General features: G+C 32.8%; 1 protein-coding gene across 1 annotated transcript in view; it reads right to left on the bottom strand.

The window, feature by feature from the left end:
* Window positions 1-3,484: 3,484 nt before the first annotated feature.
* LOC129216933 (uncharacterized) overlaps window positions 3,485-22,857 on the bottom strand; it is a 103,711-nt gene continuing 84,338 nt past the window's right edge. Inside the window, exons 8-15 of the mRNA XM_054851150.1 lie at window positions 22,450-22,575; window positions 21,378-21,547; window positions 17,479-17,521; window positions 17,298-17,395; window positions 12,868-13,029; window positions 9,286-11,170; window positions 7,411-7,451; window positions 3,485-5,207 (exon numbers count right to left, since the gene is read on the bottom strand). Coding sequence (XP_054707125.1) covers window positions 5,102-5,207; window positions 7,411-7,451; window positions 9,286-11,170; window positions 12,868-13,029; window positions 17,298-17,395; window positions 17,479-17,521; window positions 21,378-21,547; window positions 22,450-22,575 — 2,631 coding nt within the window. The 3' untranslated portion in view covers window positions 3,485-5,101. The remainder of the gene's footprint in view (window positions 5,208-7,410; window positions 7,452-9,285; window positions 11,171-12,867; window positions 13,030-17,297; window positions 17,396-17,478; window positions 17,522-21,377; window positions 21,548-22,449; window positions 22,576-22,857) is intronic.

The following is a 22,857-nucleotide window of genomic DNA, read 5'->3' as shown; positions in this document are numbered from 1 at the left end:
TGGTTGGAAAAATAAGCCACTCTCTATCTTCCAATCCTTATATCTCAGTGCTGTCAATCCGAAAACGAAAAATTATATCACATATTATAATAGGCAGAATGTTAAGAGTCAACTACAAAAAAAAAAGTAATTTAATCGATTATTAAACTATTAGCGGCTGTTTAAAGTGTGTCTGGTATACCAGACACCAGGTCTGAAGGGGGAAAATCATTATATGGTTAGTTGGCCTCACTAAGGCTTGTGTTGTATATTAAGAAAATTTGCAATTAATAAACAAACCAATTTAAAAACAGCAAATACATAAAGTACTGTAAAGCTTTAAAAAATGCTACATGTAAGCAGTTGTGTTCCTATAGGGTATACTCCATATACAGCCGAAACTGTCCATCTTGAAATTTTTAATTTCCCTGCATTTTCAGCCAAAATTCAATGTATTTTCCATGCTTACCTCGAAAAAAACCCCCAAATACCTCTATATCTGGAATTCCAGCAATGCTGCCATTTTTGAATTTGAAGCCCAGCAATCTTCAAAACAACAAACAACTTTGATTAAGGTGAAAAAACAACGTAAATAAAGCACAAATATTCGAGAAAAATTTCTCGAATATTTGTGCTTTATTTACGTTGTTTTTTCACCTTAATCATATTGTAGCACAAAGCTTATATGATAATTTTTCATTTAACAAACAACTTTCCTTAAACACAGAAACAGTAACATTGTCCTCAAGGGCAGTGTAAAAGAGGGAGAAATGCGTCATTTCGAGCGCTTTCTCAGAAGCAGAAGAGAAGGCAGAGAATGGGACGATGAGGAAAGGGCTGTTCTTGATAGATTTGACATGTGGGGTGACTTTTTCAAGTTCGTGGTTAAAAGTCATTCAAATTAAAACCCGTTTCACTATCTGGTTTAGGTACTATTCCGTGAGTGATCTTCAGGGTTCGTACGGGTCATGGAAATCCTGGAAAGTCATGGAAAAAAATTTTACAAATTTCAGACCTGGAAAACAAATATTTTTATTAAAAGTCATGGAAATTTATTTGAAGTCATGGAAAAATGTTTTGGGTTGTAAGAAAATTACAATAACTTAAAGAACGCTGCATATAAATTGAACAATCTCAAAAACAAATCTGAGTTTTGGAATCCAATTTCGTCTGCTTCTGTAACAACCGCTCGTCTTTTTTTTTTATTTTTAATGTGATTTTACTGCTGGGGCATCAATAATTTAAAATTCACCATTATTTTCAGCACTTCTTTTATTATATCTACAGATTCTGTAGTAGTGGACATTCTTGATTTTGCCATGCCCCCTCAAAAAGTGTAACTCAACTGCATCAGAGTTTGTTTCAACTACTTTTAAAAAATTCACTGTTAAATTTATCAGAGTTAATCTCAATATTTTGAAGGCTGTAGGAAATGAAGATTTTAGTCAGGCAATAGAACATAGAAATAAGGGAATTCTAATACTCTAAAGCAGAGGTGCCCAACATACAGCTCGTAAAACTGATCCTTGTGGCCAGCTGAAATATATCTGGTTTAGAAAAATGAATTTACTAAAAGTGTGGCTTTAATTTAATAAACAAATATACTGTCAAGTAACGTGGGTGATTAGATGCACTACTGACACCAAAGGACAATGTTTTTATGAAGTGAATTTGTTATTGGAAACTTAGTAATGACTCATTCAATTTTTGTCCCATATATTGCCCTATTTATTAAATATTTAGTAGACATTTAAACATCAGTGTATTGCATTCATTATATTTTTACTTTACTTGAATTGATATTATAAAGACGAATAAGAACAATTTATTAAGTTTCTGCAGTGTGCACTAATATTTTTTTCAGTCACAAGAGCTCCCATGAGGTAGTGGCATTCACGTAAAAGTTTTTCTAAAGCCCATTTCCAAAAGTTGGCAAGTTAAATAGTACTACACTCTTCGCATGAGATTGTCATGAAAATTTTTATGAAGTCATGAAAAAGTCATGGAAATTTTTTATCCAAATAGAGTATGAACCCTTGAAGTTGTAATTGCGTAGAAAACCAAGATGATAAGCATGAAAAGAAAGCTAAAAAAATTTTCAAATGATGAAAAAGTGAAAATTCTAGAATTTTTGGACAGCAATCCATTAATGAAGAAAAATGAAATTGCCGCCAAAGTTAAGTATGTATAGGCCAAGATGGGTTTTCTGCCATTGCCAACCTCGAGAGGATAGTTGAATCTAAAAAAAAATCAGGCACTGAAAAACAATAAAAGACTTACATATAGCCCTGGCTATAGGGCAGTAACTTACTGAATAAAAGACTTATTTTGTTTGCAAAAGGTATGCTTAAAATTTCATTACTGTCAAAATGATTCCTTAAACTTGCAATAAAGTGCTTAGCAGAAAATAGTAGAATAAATACCTAACAAAAAACTAATACAGAAGAATTTTAATCTTTCGCATGTATAGTCTTTGGTATAAAATTCAAATTTTCATGATCAGATTCCAAATTTCAATAAGTTTCTCAAAACCTCTTTATTCCGAATTTTTTTCCCTTCCCGTCAAATTCGAGATAGACAGACAGGTTCGACTGTACGCATATAATACTCTCGAACATTTTTTAGATATATAGCCTACACTCTCAAGCTTCAAAAGTTTTCATATTATGTATATGATCGCATACAATTGTGCATAACTGATTAGGGCATATACCCTCAGAAAAATGGATGGGAACATCACTGCATGTAAGACATTTTCTACTGCTACAATTTTCCTCAATTACCGATTACATAAACAATCTTTTCAGCTGTTCAGCTTCTATGTCTAATAAATTTTATCTTGCATTTTATTTAAAATCATTATAGTAATAATTCCATGGAAAATAGGAATGGAGATGGTAGGGGGAAAAAAAGAGGATACCCTTTTGATTTGTAAATAGAATGTTTGATATTCTGTATTAACATTTAAGAAAAAAATTTAAAAAAAAATTTGCCGCACCCTTTTTTATATTTTCCAAAATACTAAATTTTTATTCAAAATATGAATCAGAAAGTGCACTTGACAGCATTTTAAAGGCACTTTTTGGATTTTCAATGCATGAAATATGCTTGAAAAGGTATTAAAAATATATTGCATATACATTATATGTTTAAAAATATGAACTTATAAGAATGTTTATTTTAGAGGAAAATTGTAGCAGTAGAGATAAGACATTTGCTACCACTACAATTTTCCTCAATTACTGATTATGTAAACGATCTTTTCAGCTGTTCCAAGCTTGTATATATGTCTAATAAATTTTATCTTGTATTTTACTTACATAATATATTTTTGAAAAGAAAGATGTTGCTTAAGACAAGAAAATCAATACACAACTTTTAAAATGGACGAGTAAATGATCTACAATGTATAATAATGCCATCAATTTTAGACTAATGATTTTGATTAAGCTAACTCACACAATAAGATACTTCTTTTTAATTGCAAATTGTTAATACAAGTACTTTTAAACAACCGAGTGCATTGTATAACAATGGAATAAATAATGGCACAAATAATGATAACAGTAAAATACACATAAGAGCTATCTTATTACAAGTAACACATAATTTTGATTAAAATTATTTTATAAGGCAATTAATTGTATTTGTGAAAACAATTAACATAGTAAAAAAGTCTATACATATGAAAACAAATATTCATTAGAATATTTAGTTTAAAAGATTTCTCGACAAAATACAAAAATGTTATACTTTCGTACAAGAAAATTCCAACTTGTATAAAAAATATGATACAAAACTGACATATATTTTTACAAAACAAAGATGTGAAATAGGAATAAACATTGTACAAACTTACAGTTAAGTTGAAAAATACCCGTCTCAGATTAGGTGGGGATACCTTGAAGGTGCACAAATATAAAATGTCTTAAACACAAGTGCAGAGAAACATTAGTCATTATTTCAATCACATTGAAAGAGTCTGATTCTTGCAATGTTCAAGTGATAATCGTCATAAACATTCCCTGAGTTTGTAGGATTCAATGGATTTTAAATATTCATGTCAAAGTTAAATTTTATTCTAGTTAAGTATCTAAGAAAAACAGCTGCAGAAGAAAAGGGTCACTGAAACTAAAACTAATATTGATTAAATAATAAAAATCTACAAACAATCGAAGTAGAATTAAAAATGGAAAAGAAAGAACTATTTCTTTATTGCAAACATTTACTAATTAAATTTTAGCCGAAAATACAAAAGCTAAATTAAACTGGCATTTCAAGTAAAGGTTGAGAGTGTATTTTAGAATTTATACATATCCAACTCATTACCTTTTCTGCAATTATAATGTGATTTTAAAATTTATGTAATATTTAATTCTAAGGTCAGAGAAAATATTCTAGGCGTTAAAATTGTTTACTCCATCAGGCCTTCAAGGACCATCAACAAGTTAGCCTAAATAGTTCATACACTTAACTAAAGTAGGTAGAGTGTTTTTGAAAGCAATTCTTAAACTTTAAAAGGCCATAACAGTGAGAGACAGAAAGGTGAAGCAAGTGGTATGTAGGATCGACAGGTCTGGAATTGGTCATGCACTGGTTTTCAGAAATAGTTCCAAGATTGGACATCAGAGGGCATAACAGTCACCAAGTGCCTTCTAAATACTGTATGAAAGTTTGCCTAATGAACAAAGATCAAATCACGCCACAGTGATTTTAACGTGTGCTTTTTGACAACAGTAACAGGTAACGACCAAAAGATTAAGTTTGAAGTGCAATGTTCAGGAGTATGTGCACCAGTCTTAGTAGAGTGACTTCAAACTTTATTCTTCAGTTGTGCTGCTCAATAAGCACTTTATTACACCATTTAAAAGACAATTGTGACTTCAGTGCTAGCTAATGTCCGATCTTAGAACTACTTCTAAAAACTGCTGCATAACAAATTCCAGACCCAGTTTCACCTTTCTGACCACTGTTACGTCATTTCAAAGATGGGACCTTTCTGAAACCTAAATGCACAGTGTTTTGTTGCCCCTTTTAAGATATGGCTTCTGCAAACAATTCACAATTGTCACAAACATATAAAATCCATTTCTTTACTTTTTAACTACTTAAGTTTGTCATTTCATGCAATGATAGGTTCTTCATCTTCTGAACTGCTTCTCATACTGACAGTTACTGCTTTATAACGCTGAGGTACAATGATGTCTTCTTCATCAGAAAATTCATACCTATAAATTTTTCAAAAGAATTTAGTAAAACGAATACTTTTTGAAGCACTAAATTATCAAGATAGATTGGAAAAAAAAAAAAAAAAAAAAAAAAACGTTTTCACTAAGAGTTTTGAAACTGCCATCTCAAAAATCCACAAAAGAATACTGAGAAAAAATGAACAAGTAAACTTAAGTATGCAATGTACCATAATGTCATTAATCAAATTTTCTATCTTAAAACAACTGAAAAAAGAATTCTCCCTCCTCCCATGATTTACAAGTACAAACAGCAATAAGTTCTGTGATCAGCTGGGTTGGTCTCAACCTCCAATAAGAATCAAGAGCCCTCTACAAACTATTCACCCCATTGTAAGTCACAGTGCTATCCAGTACGCTATTTGAAATGCCTAACCCTATTGTAGTGACATTTCCTAATTTCATGGCAAGCTAAAGATTTTAAACGCTTATAACAATGGCTCTAGGTTCTGCCATCTGTGCAAAAAGTTTGCCAATCAACGTCTTCCATTTGAATCAAAGATGGAAACTTTTTTTTGTTTGTTTGATACTATAAAAAATAAGTTTTGTAGACCAGAATCATAATCTAAAATTGGGAAGTTCATTTACTAAATCAGTACCCCCATCCATCCCCAATGATCAATTTTCAGAGAAACTTAAGATTTGGTTAAAAGATCTACAACAACTCTTTTTTTATACACTAGGGATTACAAAAATCCACATGAGAGGGAAGGGGGGTGGGATCTCTTAGATATGGACTAACCTAAGTAGCGGGCATATTGTTTATTTCTCTTCTATGCCAAATTCCCTGAAGTAGACAACTTGAAACATTTATATCTTTCTTTGGAATTGATAAGTTTAATCTAGAAGTATATTTTTTCATACTTTTTTTATTTCAATCTTAACCCGTTCGCACCCAGTGTCACGCGGACGCTACGCAACAATTCCTCTCTTATCAGCCCAGCGGCACGTAACCGCTACGCGCTCTGATCGACGCTGATGTCCCAGCGTCACATATACGCTTTCTCGAAATGGACGATTGAATTGAATATTTAAACGATAATAGATGGCGCTAAATGGCTATAACTTTGATCTTATTCGAGTCACATGGTATTTGACCTTCATGTACACGCTTTAGTTTCTTATTTGGGCCTCTCAATGGGATAGATTTTTTTTTATGTAAACATCAGTGAATCACTGCTCTGCGCATACGATTTATGAGGTCTCAATTGCTCGTTTATATCTTTGCTTCTCTTTTTTTGTGACGAGTAATTGAAAGAGATATACATCTAGCTGAATAAATTATGGGGGAGAGGAGGATGGTTAAAATATTTTTGCTTATGTGTTCCAGACTTTTGGGATTCCCCGTTCGATGAGAGTACAGGAATGATTTCGAGCGGCACTGAAGTTTATGATTATTTTTGAATCCTTTCTGATATTGTTCTTCTTTATTTATTCTTTTTCATTTGGAGACTGGAACATTGCAATAAAAATGGTTAGCGAAGTGAGTGAAAGGGAATGTTTTCGAGAGAATTATGAAGCAATTTTGAGATTTGTTGCGTGGGAATTGGACTATTTTAAATTCGTTGACCTAAGTTGTTTAATTAAATTTACATATTTTTTTGCTACATTTCTTTTTCTTTGATTGCACACTCAAGATGTCTAACTCTAACTTTGTTTTTGTGCACATATTATTTAACTTTGTGCACATAGTTCAAGTTTTAGTATTCTACTTATTTCACTTCCTTCTAATAATGTAATAGTCTTTATATTAATAATTAGTAATCCGTAGTACATTGTTACAGCAAATTTAAAATTTCAAGCCATTATTTTGAGATGCTGATTTTATATGAATATTTTTGTTCAGTTAGGCTTAACTGCTGTAAATGCTCGGGCCGATGGCGGCGTTCCATTTCGGAACGTTCGGTCCCGTAGCTGCGCTCCCTGTAGCTGCGCTTCGTTTTCTTCGTTTTCCATGCGCTGGTCCTCAAGGGGTTAAAACTAAAAAAATGCGAATGCCAATTCTTCACTGTATTGCATGTTGAACTGCAAGCATTGTGTGTGAATAACAATGTTTAAATCAACTATTATTGCTAATATTCTCTTATTCTAACAATTTTCTCCAAATTAATCAAAAGAAAATGCAAAAAAAAAAAAAAATAATAATAAAAAAAAAGGATAAGTATTCTAATTGCTTTTTACTCACCATGGCTTATCTGAATTTGCCTTTTTTGATTTCTTTTTAATCTAGGAATAAATAAATAAGTTGATTAAAAGAAGCACATTTGAAAGGAAGATAATTATTTGAAATTTGATGCAAAATATATTTATTTTTAAAGAATTTAATTATGATTCCAAAAAACCTGTGCATAATGCTTTTGCATTATTTGCAAGTTTATCTTAATAATTTTAGATGACTGTTAGCAATTTTTTACGCTTTTTAAACATGTACACAGGCACTTATTGCTTGATAATATTTGGGGGAAAAAAAACAAATCATAATCACAACACTGAAGACTCTCTTAGTCAAGAAAATACAAAATACTATTGGCTGCACTTAACATCTGCATAGATATTCAGAAAGAAAAAGAATTCAAGTTTAATGCAGTGAAATCCCATTACAACGAACTCCCCAAAGGACCTATAAAATATTTCATTGTAACCGAATCGTCTTAAAATTTGCCTTATTTAAAAAAAAAAAATTATTATTTTGCAATTCTACTCTCTCTCTAATACAGCTTAATTTGCGACATCAACCTTTACTACCGATCTAAAATATAACTAAACACATTAATTATTCTGAAAAAAACAAAGGGAAAAATATTGAACACTGAACTTTTATTCATTGGTCGTCAGTACAAAACGTATTGCTATTCTGTTCGAGAGAGATTTGGTCCCAGAGAACATAATAAATAAGATTCTAATTTACGAACGTCACTTACACTAACCACAAGAAAAGCTGAAAACTTGCTGACCCCTTTGCAAATTTGCAGCGTGCCTTACATTTGGTGCGCGGAAATCGACTGCTCATGACAAGAAACTGACTTGTTGTCACACATCAACTTACGTTTCAGCATGTGCGAATTTCCACCTTGAATGGCCCTGTTTGGAAAGTACAAACGGAGCTTTCACGATACAACTTGTGAAACTTGTTTTTTAGTTTCTGGAAAGAGCATCAAGTATAAAATATTCAAGCTGAGGTTGAGAGAAACATTTCGCTGTAACGAAGTTTTGAAAAAATTCACTTCGTTAAAAAGAGATTTTTTATACCGTATCATCTTAATGGGTTTCAAAACAGAGCCGAACGTTTTGCTCCTTGTGACGGATAATTTGTTGTATCGGTATTCGTTGTAACAGGTTTCTCTGCCACTTAATTTGAAATTAACAATATACATTAAAACAAAGGAAAGTCCCTTAGTTAAAGTGCTTTCACGCCCTAGTTTGATTCATGGGTTGGGCTCAGTCACATCAGCTTTTCATTCCTGCGTTGATGAAATGAATATCAATCGTGCTTCAGAACTAAACACTGGGGTTCCACAATCAATTGGCCACCTGACCGGTATGTATACACATATAGAAAAACATTGTTCTTTCTTTTTTATTTTTAACTACAATTAATACATTCAGAGGCTTGAATTCATTTTTTATGTAGAGGACAGACTCTTTTTTAAGGTTTATGTTTAAGAAGGATAAAGAAAAATTATATTATTTGAAAATTAAAACCTTCTGTGCATTCCCATATTGCAAAATAAATATTCAATACCTTATGTTATTTGAAGAACTTTATCCAAATTCTTAATAATTACTCACTTTTATTCCACTAAACTTAAATTTTTGTTACAATTTAATAATTGCTTTTAATTCTAGAGTTGGGGCAAGACTAACTTGGCATCATACAAAATGGCATGATGAGGATTTTTGGAGCCTTCACAATGCTGCCAAGTTAGTTTTGGCCCCAACTACAATCAAGTGCAAATTCCATTTTAAGTAAAACAGTATTAAAGGAGAATATTAGCATATGCAACATTTTTAGCAATTGGCTTACATGCACGAAAATGCTCAGCAAAACTTAAAAACTTACTTTTGCTTCTGTTCTAGATTCATTACTCATAGTCTCTTTGATATTCTGCTCTTCTTCGTGCTCTAAATTTGACACTTTTATAACTGTCAGGTGTCCAGTTTCCTCTATCTTGCCCAATGGACTAAGATAACGAGTACTTTCAGTTTTAGAAACATCACTCGGGGGTGATAAGGCACTTTCAGTTTTCGACACTTCGCTCGGAGCCGGCGACTGGCGGCCTGCAGTAGAAGAATCTAGTGCAGATAACATCTCCGTGGATGCCGAAGTCGACTTGTTCAGAGAAAAGTTTTCCTCCCCACGGGATGGGGACTCGACTCGAGACGCCGATGATGCCGGCCGAAAAAGTGTCTTAGAGTCCGATGTATGCCACAAATCCGATGTCTGAGAGCCCATGAATGAATCATGAAGTGATACCGAAGCTTCCAAGGAGTCTGCAACACAAGATGACAATGATGACTTCTGAACGTTGACACTGCAGTCGTCGTCTGAATGATCATGCGACTGCTCCTCATCTCCAAGAGAAACAGGTGGAGCAGGAGGCGGATCACGTCTGGGTGGCAGTAAGCCACGCCGATTTCTGATTGGAGCTTGAGCCAACTGCTCAGGGGTTGCTGGAAATCTATTTCCATCAACTCTTTCGCTGCTTTCGGATTCTGGAGTAGTTACCGCTGGCTTAGGTTCAACTTTAGTTTTGATGGGATAATTTTTCTTCGCTGAATTGTCAGGTGTTGTTATTGATTGACTAGGAGGTGATGATACAGCATCGGCTGCAGCAGATCTGGAGTAAGTTTCGCGAAACTCTTCGGGCGAGATTTCATTTTTTAAGGCACGTGTAGGAGCTTTTGATGGCCAGCGCCCTTTCAGGGCAAATTTAAGCAGGAAACTTTTTTTCTTTATTGCTGTTCCTATAATAGGTAGTTCAGGATTGTGAATAGGTGTTAAACTATCTGGCACATCTGCGCTGGAGAAACTGCGATCTACTTCCAGACTTTCGCTGTCTGTACTTATACCAGGAATATCGGTAAGCAAAAGATCAGAAGATAAGTCTTTTACAGTTTTCTTTTCTTTTTCTCCAATAGCAGATGTTATTTTCTTCTTTTGAGTACCCTTGATTAAGTCTGGTTCTACAGAAATATTATCATTCCTTGATAAGTCATCATTTGATTCATTCTCTCCCATACTTGTGGGTGCCTTTTCACTCTCATCCTTAGTGTTAGTTTCTGAAACTGAATGGTTAGACGTGTTTTGGGGGTAGCTAGAGTTAGTGGTGGCAAATGGATTGGGATGAATACCACTACTGCTGCTGTGACTTCCAGAAGCTTTCGATCCAGATGATGATGGCCGACATGAATATGGACTGAGGGTCTCCAATGCGGAACTTGAAGAGCTCTGTTCATTCTCTTTTTCAGTGTCATAAGTTTTAGCAAGTCTTTTCTTATGACTTGAGCATTCTTCACTATCACTACTGGAGGGCTCCAGAACTTCAAGAACAGAGCATGTTTCCCCAGATTGCCTCAAGTTAGGATTTTGTTTGAAAAACATGCGCAAATTGACATCTCGATTGGCCGGCTTCACTGGTGTATTCGAGGGAAGATTCTTTAGATTAGGGGAGTCCGACTTCACAGTGCAATTTATATCGGGCTCATTTGAGGAAGCTATGAGTTTTTCTTTTGACATTTTACGCCTCGTATCCAAGTATGGCACAGATGTTTGTGGGGAGAGAGAATTCACAACATCAGGAGCAGCTAAGTAATTTGAAAAAGGTTGTTCGGTTGGCATCTTCTCTTCATCTTCACTGTGCCAGCTTCCATCAGAACTTTCTGGGGTAGATGGAATAGGCGGACTCTGGTTGATTACTTTATCCAAAATGTGGCTGAACTGAGATCTACAGAGAAAAATATTTAATTAAAAATAGTGTATAGTAACTAAAATCCAAATATATGAGAAAAATATTGTACAGTGCTGGTAAAAAAAATTGCATCACCCTCACATTTTCACAACAATGAGATATGTGAGAAGTTTTGGTCAACCGATTAACGATGAATGTATGTGAAATTCTGCAAAACTTATGAAATAAACATTTAACAACAGGAATCCGATAATTGTTCACTTTATTTATGGAAATACTTAGCGAAAACTGTAAACAAGTACAATATGAAGTGCATCCACCTTGCCAAGTGGACGACGAAAAAGTGAGTACAGGTTTTAATTGTAACTCTTTCTGTTCAAAAATAAACAAAAGAAATGTGGAAATGTTTGAACATCATAAAATATAACCTAATCTTTTGTTGGTCGTCCTCTAGCTTTATGATAGCTTGACAGCTACAGGGCATTGAATGGATGAGTGATTGAATGTATTCTTTACTGAGTTCATGGTTCCGGACACTAAGTACTGATTCTCGGAGTTTTGCAAAAGATGCTGGCTTATGTTTCATCACTTCTACACCCATTCTATTCCAACAATTTTCGATCGGATTTTGATCGGGGCTGTTTCCGGGCCAAGGCAAACTGCTGACCCATTATCATTTTTCCATTTCTGAACAATGTGTGAGTTTAGACAAAAAAAATTACTTAACCCCGTGTCAATTTAAGTCTCGTGGCAGGATAAAGGTTTTTGAATTGTTACTTACCAGTTTTGCCCTATGGCACGGAGCGGAATCATCCTGGAAAATGACGTTTGGAACTGAAGTAAAGTGATCCCGATAGTAGGAAGCAATTTCTCCTCCAAAATGCCAATATACACCCGAGCGTTTACTGTTCCTTGCACAATGTGAAGCCCACCAACTCCTTAATCAGAAATACATCCCCAAATCATCTGGGGTACGGGATGCTTGACTGTGTGTTGAATGCGGTCGGGATGATATTCCTCTCCTTTGCGGCGTCTAACTGTGTGCTGTCCATCGGATCCATGCATATTGAATTTGGATTTGTTCGAAAACACAACTGATTTCATTGATCGACATTCCCCCTGTTACAATCCATGTTTTTGGTCAACAATGGCTTCTTTCGTGGTCGACGCGCCAAACCCGCACCACACAGTCGTTTTCGTACAGTAGACTTGGATGCATGAACACCCAATTCGCTTTGCTCACAGACTTTGCTCTTTCTGATTACCACTCATTTGCATCAATGAGTCACGCACTAGCTGAGCAGGGCCTTGGTTTGTATTGAACGACAATGTGAAAAAAGGATTGAGATGAAGGGTTCACAACAAAACAGGAAAATTTTTACTAGTTTGGTATTCAAATTGCCCAAAAGATGAAAGAAATGTATAACCAGCTATGGAGCATATTTTAAACAGTTCCACTCTTTTATCTTTCTTCAGAATTTAACATAAGTTTTTAGGAAAACAATTCTGCTTTTCATACTTGCACACCTGGGACACTAGCCGTACGAACATTCCCCCCCCCCCCCTGAAAATCATGGCATTGCTTAAAGCTGTTTTAGATATCTTTTGCTGATCCATTAGCGAATTTTTATAACATTCACATCCGAGTAACTTTAAAACAGTCTTGGGACATTTATTTAAATTGCAAAACACTTGATTACATAAAACATTATCATAAATTTTATTTAAACTACCTTAAAATGTCCAAAGGCTTCTTCTTATTTTCTGATGGTTTTACATGCTTTCTGGATTTTTTCCATCTGTCTTCTACCATAAGTAGATTATGCTCTTCATCAGTCATAACGGTAGATAGTAGTTGAGAATAGTCATCAAAGAATCTGTTTTTTACATGGGATCTAGTAAGAAAATGCAGTAGTATTTAAAAAATAAGGCTAAGTAAGCAACTAAAAATTGTGAACATAAATAAAAGCATTATAAAAATAGAAACGTAATAGAGAGAAGACTCGACTACAGCCCTGTCTAGGGAGGTGGTGCTCTGCTGTGGGCAGTGGAGGGGACCAAGGGGTTTTTTTTAGAGTGGGCAGAAAAAGTAGAAATTCTATTTGACTATTTCCACAATTTATACATTTACCCATTCTAAAAGTTTGTTGTTAGATTTTGTTTTTAATTTTATCTCACATCTTAATCTTTTCCTTTTATTCCATAAAATTAGATAACTATTCCTAAGTTAAAGAGAGATTCATACACACTATACCTCTGTATACGCTGGAGCACAAAACTTAAGGGGGGATGTTATTTTAAGTATTCTATTTAGAAACTGATCTGCAACAACATGTGTGAATTTACATGAATGCCAAATGTATTCTGTGTTGTGAATCTTATGCAAAACCTGCATTTACACTTATCTTTGACAGCAAAACACATAGACTTCAAGAGGCTTTACTTAAAAAAGTGAGTGTTATTGCCTCCCAGAGCTCCTGGAGCATGTAGTTTTGAGAATGCCAGGATGTGTTAAGAATTGCCTGGAATCACAAGGTGGCCATATCCATTACCAACACAGTCTGATGTTTATTTGTTGTAAGTATTGAGCTTTTTTTTGTACAGCCACATATTTGGACAGTAAGCACTTCAGTTCTAAAAAGAAAATTGTGCAAAACAATCTGTTTACATCCTTTAAACAAAAGTTTTGCATAAAATCAAATTGTTGTCTGTTATTGCTATTGTTTGCCTCTTAATCTGACACAAGCTTGATACTAGATTTTTCTTCCCCCTCCCCCCTTTTTTTTGCATAAATCTATTTTATGCTTAGTTTCTCAGTGTATAATTGAAGATCCCATATTTCGTTGGATTGTGATATCAGACTACTACTAAGATCTAGCACTTTAACCAGATAGACACCTTTGCAGATAGTGAATGATATTTGAAGAGCTTTGCTGAATCCCCCATTGGGGAATGTCCCCCAAAATTTCTTTCAAGATGCAATAGGAGATACCTGAGAAGATCACCACTGCACTCCAACCCCCCCCCCCCCCCCGATAATTAACATTAAAAAATAAAACAGGAATAACTAAAATTGTGATTATTGTAAAAAAATTAATATGTGAGTCAGAGTCAGAAAAAAATATAAATTATCTTCGCACGCAACTCAAAAGTATCTGCAAGCTAATCATTGCCTATCACGTAAAAGAAGGGGGGGGGGATTGTCCGGATTCAAGAAAAAAAAACATTTGAAATCATAAGAAATAAAAACTTGCTGTATTTTCGGGTGTAAGCGCTGCGGCACGTACGAGAAAAACAAGTTTATAAATTGCCGATGCGGTGGATACAGCAGGTGCAGCGCATATGGTTTTTTCTTAGTGTACAAAATTTTACAGAAAATAAACTATTTTGAAAAGAAGGAAAATGAAATGCTTTGATCTTTCTTTGAAATGATCGTAAATGTGTTTAAAATGTGCTTTGAATAAAAAATAACCAAAATTTTCCTTCTGAATTTCTGGTAGCATTATTAAAAACGCTTTTTTTCCCCCCAAGCAATCAACTATGCAAAAAATTGATGAATTTATAATCGCCGTTTCCCGCCTTTTTCGCACAGTTTAGCTTCTACTGTAATTTAAGTTTTTATTAATTAACGGTAAGGTAATATAAAATTATGTCAGAATGTGTTTTATGTCTTTAGTTTTTAGTTAAAAGGATAAAATCGGAAAAATGTCCAAATTTTCGAGTGAAGATCGGAAAAAATTTCGGGAATTCTTATTTCACGGAAAAGTCTGAATCTCTTGCTTTAAGCATCGTTTTTGGACTAAGGTGCTGGCGAGTATATCCTATAATTACTTCAAAGTAAGTTCATAACTTTTTAAACATTCATAAAGGCGATTGTTCAAAGTTTTATTCATGCTCAATGTAAAAACTTTCGGCAGCGATCGAAATTACACTAAGTCTGTGGTTGTTGAATTTAGGGTAGTTAAGAAATTTTATTTTGAAATATTTAATCTGTTTAAATTGCGTTCCAGATACATTAAAAAAAAAAAACTAACAGAAACAACTTTTCTTTCACATTGTTCGTTCAACAGAAAGCTCGGCGCTTACGCCGGGTGCGGTGCAAACTTCCAAAAAAACGGCAAGTTCGAACTTACTGGCCGCATATGATAAGCTTTACAGCCACAGAGGTGCTTTTGAGCTTTTGTGATATATGAGCACACAAAAGAAGAGGGAAAAGGAAATACAAAGCCACATGAAAAGAATTGCGCAGCTGTCACCACTTGTTGCATAGGAGAAAAGAGATGATTTAATATTTTGATAATTTTTTAACAGAAGGAAAAAAAGGGTAGCTGGAAAACTAGAACATTACTCGCTATTATAGCGAGATGTGCATTTCCGCAATGAATATATCCGCAAAGCAGCAAATATTTTTTTACAGCAGCGAATGTATCTGCGTCCGTCTACATCATCTAGTTATGATTACTACGTTTTACATTAGCAATATTATTTTTAAACAAATTAGAAGTAAAGAATTAGAACCTATGACTGTCGCGAGATGTCGCGAATGTATCCGCACAGCAGAGAATATATTCACCTTACGCGCTTGCATATATTCTATCTATTAATAATTTTTACAAATTAATTAAATAATATCAGTTTAAAACAAATTAAAAGTGAAAAATAAGAACTTGAACGATTATTGCGAGATGTCCGTGCCCACAGCGAATCAATCCGCACAGCAGGGAATGCATCCACCTTACGCCGCTTGTATATATACAACCTATTTATACCTTTTACAAATTAATTAAATAATATCAGTTTAAAACAAATTAGAAGTAAGCAGTAAGAATTTGAGCGATTCTAGCAAGATGCGCGTGCCCGCAGCGAATACATCCACTGAACATGCGGGTGTATATACTATCTTGTAATAATTTTTACAATCTAAATAAATAATATCAATTCAAAACGAAATGGAAGTAAAGCAGGGTTTCCGCTACGGTCGCATTTTTGGCATAATGCGAAAATACTATCTGAATTGCGAAAATAAAGCAATGCATTTTCGCTTTTTTGCTCAGAGAGGAATTCATCCTAGAGAGGAAACATGCATGGCGATAATCAACGTAATCTTTTTTTAAATCTTAACTAAGATGTTTAAACTACTATTAAGTTCAATAACTATTAGCCTTATCCATCATTATGTCCCCCCAGTAACTGCTTTATTATCAGGAGGGTACTGCAACGTTCTAAATCGTGTTTTCTTTTTTTATTTTATGTTTTAAAAAAATAGCTGCTGTACTTATTTCTTCAAAGATGTCACAGATGAAATATGTATTTTATTTTCAACTGGAGTTAAAACACACTGAGGCACACATAAATGTATGAGAATGAATTTTAGCATTTTGCTAACATATTTCCCTCAATTTTAGCTTTTATGCTTAAGAACTTTTAAACCCAGCTTAAACCCAGAAATAAAGATATTACTTTTACTTCTTACTCATTTCAAATTGATCTTCTATTGATCTAATCTTTATCTTTTATTTAAGAACTTTTACGATTATCAGATGACGGGCAACTCCGCGGGGTATCTGCACACGGCATGCACGTGCGTCTACATTATCTAGCTTTGATGTGAGCATTAGAGGGTAACATTTCAAAAAGTATCAGTGTAGGCTGACAAGTGAATGAATAATTGAATTTTGAAACAAAAAATAAGGTTTCAAAAGCTTTTTCTTAAATGAATTGACAATTATACCTTCTTTCCATACATTTCCTATAAGAAAACGACTAGAAAATACTGTTTTTTTTTCCACTGGTTGGGGGTTGGTTGCTCATTTAACAGGCTTGGTGCACTTTGTTAAAATTTCAATTCCCCCCTCCCCCCAAAACACTGATGTAAAACTAGTTTTATGTCAGTATGCTTCAAATTTTTAAAAATAATTACAAATATTAATGTAAAAGTTCTTAAGGTCGTATGCCAAATAATTGTTTCAAAAGATGTAATGACTTTTTGAAAATGAAACTGCCCTTTACATGTTTATTCACTCGTCCATCTACCTAAAACACTTATTATTTTATTTATACTGAATAATAAAAAAAAAAAACATATGAATGCAGTGAAGAGCATCAAATATGTCCCCCAAAGCAGTAAAAAGTATCCAGCAGCTATTGTATTCATCCTACATACCTATCGCTTGAATTTAAATATTGGGTAGAGTTTCCATGGGTAATAGTATGAACCAGTTCCTTTTGACGATGTTGTAACCGCTTAGTCAATGTAAGAAGCTGGTAAGAAAAGATAACACATAATTACAAACAGTTGAGTCAATATATGGACACAAACATTTAGGACAGTCAAGTTGGTTTACCTCTTTAAAATAACTTTTTATCTCTGCATTTTCTTTCTGAAGCCTAAAAACAGAAAAAAAATTAAATTAAAAAAAAAACATTTTTATTTGAAAAAAAAAAAGTTTTTTAAAGAAATTAAAGAGCACATATTCACATGTGGTCATGTATACCTCTTTAAAATTATTATATGTCTTGATAGAAATTAGCCACTGAGTAAGGGAGAATCAATTGACAAACGTAACAAAAACTCAAAAACTTGAATTTTAACAGTAAAAGAAAAGTATGCAAGATCCTTTTTTTTGGCACAGATGTAGTGATGTAAAATACCTGGGTATTTATTTTTAGGGGTAAATACCCAGGGTATATACCCGGGTAAATATCCAAAATGGGTATTTACCCGGGTATTTATTTCAAAAATTAATATTCAACTAAAATACTTTTCTGTATGTATTCCACTATGAATATATATGAACAACCATATACAAAACAATAAATTTTTGTTCAAAAGTTGTATTTTTGATCACGTATTTGAAGAAGAATTGTGTGAAACAATTTAGCAATCTAATATGATATCCTCATTAGATGTGTTGGATATGCCTAATCAATGTTGATAGCCAAATTTCAGATATAAAAAGCCATTCTACAAAAAGTAAAAAGCTTAACGGGTTACAAAAAAAAGCAAGCATCAATTTTTTAAGGTCCTTGTCTTTTATAACCCAGTAATATGTTCCTGAATGACATCAAAATGTAACAAAATGTTGCTCAATTTATTATTACTGCTTATTTTCCTATACCTTTTGCAGAAATTTCCTCCAAACCTAGTTCAAATGTTCAGGCGTATTCTGCATATATAATGGCAAATAACAAAAAAGGAATTGAACATTTGAAAAAGGGGGAGGAATAAAAACAAAATTATAAACAAAGCCAAAGAAAAATTGCTTTGAGATTGAACTCATCAGCATTGGAAATCTCAAAGTTTTTTTCGTACCAAGACTACAAAGCAACACAAATGGATAGTTAGGCAAATGCATTACAAATTCAAAAAAAAATGCATACTTTGAAGCGGCAGCCAAATTTTGAAAAGATAAAAAATGGGGAGAGAATGTAATGAATATGTATACAAATGCCTGGTGTGAAAATAATCATTTACCACCGGCAAAGACAAATTCAGGAAAACTATATCAAAATTCTCCTTTAAATTTTCCTGTCATCCTATTTAAGTTTTAAAATAGTTCATTTTAAATTCTGACAGTTTTTTTTTTTTTTTGATAAGATTTCACTAAGCTTTTAACTAAAAAAATTATAATATATAAATTTTTATATTTTTAATCTTCAATTTTATGGTTTATTTTTTAAAAAGAAATTCATCACCTTTTGATATCACTTTTTTTTTTTGCAAAATGCGCAATTACTAAGGAATTTATTTACCCTGCCTTCGGATAAATACCCAAAAAAAAAAAAAAAAAAAAAATTACCTTCCCACCCTACATCACTAATTGCGTGTATTAAAAGTAGTTTGAATCATGAAGTACAGGGGGGGCAAGTGCAAATGAGCAAGGCTACAGAAAACAACATTTTGATTTGTTTTTGCTTATTAATGTGAAAACTTTTTCTATATTTGCCCAATATCACCTAAACAGCAATAAAATAAATAATATCATAGTCTTAATAACTTCTCAGTTTATTCTTCCAAACATCCCTACTGCTTCCTTTTTTTTTTCATTTTTGATATGACTAACCTAGATTGTAATTTTGAAATCCTGGAGTTCATCATTGAATTGTTTATACTCCTCCAATTATGACATTGAAAAGAAAGATTCTTTTCATACGATATGTTTCTTTCATAATTTCATCAAGTCTTTCAATAAAAAATACTATAAACTGTAATACCCATATGTGTGTTTCAGTTTTACCAATTATTTCATATTTAGATTTAAAAAAAAATCCCATTCACTTTTTGCATTTTTTTTTGTAAAATAACCAGTTTCTGGGTATTTACCCAGGCCTTGGGTAAATACCCGGGTAAATACCCAAAAAATATTTACCTACCCACTGGGCATTTACCCGATCCACATCACTACACAGATGTAAAAGAACATATATAAAATATAACTATTTATTAGCAGTTTTTAAAAATAAATATTTTTGAAAGAGGCTTGAATATTTGTCAAAACTATAATAGTATTTCAGAAATAAAATACAATATAAGGCGATAACAGTGTTTTGAAAAAGAAGGGGGGGGGGGGGGGGGCATTTCTATACAAAAAAAAAAAAAAGACTTTAAGCAAAAAGTTAACACTTTTCTCCTGACATCAGTTGAAATCTGCTGTAATTAAAGCAAAATTTCAACTTAGACATTCACAAAAAAATGATAAATAAATAGAAACCTGCGTATAGCAATAAACTTGTCTGTAACAATATTTTCTTCAGTCTTGGCAAAATTCTAATTTACCCAATGTATTTTCAACCCCCATATAGTGATAATCCCATTTCTGATGCAACCCTCTATTACGATAATTTATGCCTTTTTAAACTATGTGTCAAATAGGAGATAACAAGGATGGAAATGTAATTCTAAGAAAATTCAGTACAATTAGGAGAGAAAAGCTGAATTATACTGAAATTCAAATGATAAAGAATTAAGACAATGAGGCAGAAGAAAACTTAAGAATTTCTCTGCCAATCACAGCCAAAAAAAAAAAAAAAAGCACACTAAATACAGTTGGAACAAATAAAGTAAACACTAAAAGAAAACATTAAAAGTTCCATCAAAGACGATGCTAGCAAAAACTTTACTGGGTAAAAATGTCCCTAATTTTGGAAGTAACAAAAACGTCCTTGCCTAGTTCGAATAATTTTTATTTTCATTAATCATAAAAACTTAAAATTGCCAAAAGGTTAGATTAGGTATTAAATTATTATTACACTTAATATTTATTTAAATTTTAAATTACTTGAATCGATCATGGTGTTTTAAAATACATTATGTGCACTGGATATGTACGGGGAAAAGTTTGCATAAATGTTCAAACTGTCTATAACAATATTATTTTAGGTCACAACCCAGCAGCAGAACTTTTTTCAGCAATCTGTGAAGCAGATTAAAAAATAGTTTGCAAGATAAATCAATGTTAAATTTATCACAAAGCCTAAATCGGCACCGAGAAATGCTGAAAAATAACATGCTAATACAAGAACATGCTACCTGTGGATTAAACCCAGAAAATACGGTACAAGTCTTCATTAACTGAAATTAAAAATTTTTTTTTTGTCAAAAATGTTAAATATTTTTTCTTGGCCACCTAAGAAATTATCTAAAGGCATTTCTCAAGAATCTGGAAGCACTTCTGAGTGCCTTAGTTGTTTCTGTGCCAGAGAGTCCCAACAGTATGGTTATAGAGAGGTTTTACTGTATTATTGCTATTTAAGTAGTTTAAATAGTTTTCTAATGATCATAGCATTCAAATCATGATTTGCAGCATTAAAAGAACTCATAAATATATGAGTGTAGAAAAGATTAACTTTTTTCTTTTAGACAAATAAATATCTGTTCTCTAACTAACAGCCCAATGATGTAAGGAAAGATATTTTAATTCCTTTTTCCTCAAATTTTTAATTACGACACTTTTTTTATCCACTAAAACCACAAAACTTCAAACTACTAGTGCCAGTTTAAAATCATGACTAGATTTCAATTTCGGTTTTACTAAAAAGGTATCAATGCTAGATTAGTTTCAGTCTCTTTAAAAACATTTTTTTCTGTTTTATGTGGGGATTTTTTTTTTTCGAACCTGAAAAAAATTCCAGAAATAAGGAGAGGGGGGGGGGGAGGAATTGGAATAAAGGCGAGAAGGGATAAACCCACCCCAAAAATAGAGAAGAAAAGAAATAAATACAGAAAAAAGTAAAATTTACTTACTGTTGTACTTCTGTATGTTGTCGCAAATTCAGTGCTGATAAATTATAACAGGACTCCAAAGCTACCAAATAATCACAGCACTCTTTTTTACAATGCTTAACAGCCAAGTCTAATGGTTTCAATCCATGTTCATTTTTTGCTTTTAAATTTCCAGAATGCAATACTAATGCCTGAAATAAAGAAGGAATTGCAATGTCTAAAATATGACAACCTAAGAAATAAAAGTAAAAACAGACTAATTGAAACAAAAATTTTGAGATTTAAATTTAAGGAGTGTAAAAATGAAATAAAGTCATAACATTTGACAATTTACCAACATTTAAACTTTCTCATTCTCAAATTAAAAAAAAAAAAATGAAATTCAGAATTAAAATATTATATATATATATATATATATATATATATATATAAGCAAAAAAAAAATCTTTTAACAAATTAGAATTTGTATAACCGCAAGAGAAATTATATATTTAATGTGTTTCAGTAAGCTAAATATAAACACAAATGTACAAATGTACAATGCTGCCTATCAATTTTGTAGCAAGGATAAGTCTGGTAATGCAAAGAGAGTTTAAAAAAATTTCACATACACACACGCACACACAGGTAAACAATAAAAAATCTCAGACATCCAAAGCACAGTATTCAAATAACAATTTTAAAATCTTAATTCACCCACAAAATTTCTAAATTTAACCAAGGGCACCCATATAGGGGGGCAAGTGGGGGCTCAAGCCTCCCCTATAAAATTAGAACTTCCTTGCTTTTAATACTTTTTTCTGTGTAAAAATGAAAAAAACATTTCTTCTCCAGCCTATAGTGAATAAGTTATTAAAAATATCAAATTTTACTAACTCTAATCTGTAATAAAATCTGTTTCTGTGGGGAAAATATCCTGCTAAACCATGGGGAAAATATCAAAGCCCCCCCTTTAAAATTTTGCATATGGGCGCCCATGAATTTTAACGTCATAAAGATTAAACAAAAGGGTATCTTTAAAGCTCTTTTTAAAGGTACACAACACATTATTTAAGATAGTAATATGATAAAAAGCTAATTAGAAGTAAAATACCTTTACACAAGCAATCTGGCCATACTTTGCAGCTAAATGCAAAGCTGTATTTCCCTCAGGGTCAATAATATTGGAATCAAAGTCTTGAGCTGTCATATAACTTAACAACCATTCAACAATAGCATCCTGTAAAATACAATTAAAAAGAAATCCTTTTATTGCAATTCTTTAAAGCTTAATTAATAAGAATTAATCATAAGGTTTTGAAATGAATACAATTACAAACCAGACGACCACCAACACGTTTTAGGCCTAAGTGGCTTGATTTATACAAGCTTGAACTTTTCTGTGTAAGATACATAGTTAATGAAGAGTCTCTTTTCCCCCCATGAAGTTTTTTAAGAATACATTATTAAAATCAGTGGTGTCCAACCTTTTTTGACCAAAGGACACACCTCATATTAAAAT

This window comes from Uloborus diversus, chromosome 2 (genome assembly GCF_026930045.1).
Source record: "Uloborus diversus isolate 005 chromosome 2, Udiv.v.3.1, whole genome shotgun sequence".
NCBI classification, from domain to species: Eukaryota; Metazoa; Arthropoda; class Arachnida; order Araneae; family Uloboridae; genus Uloborus; species Uloborus diversus.
Note: the sequence above shows the minus strand (reverse complement) of the source record. Positions and strands in the feature narration are given on the sequence as shown.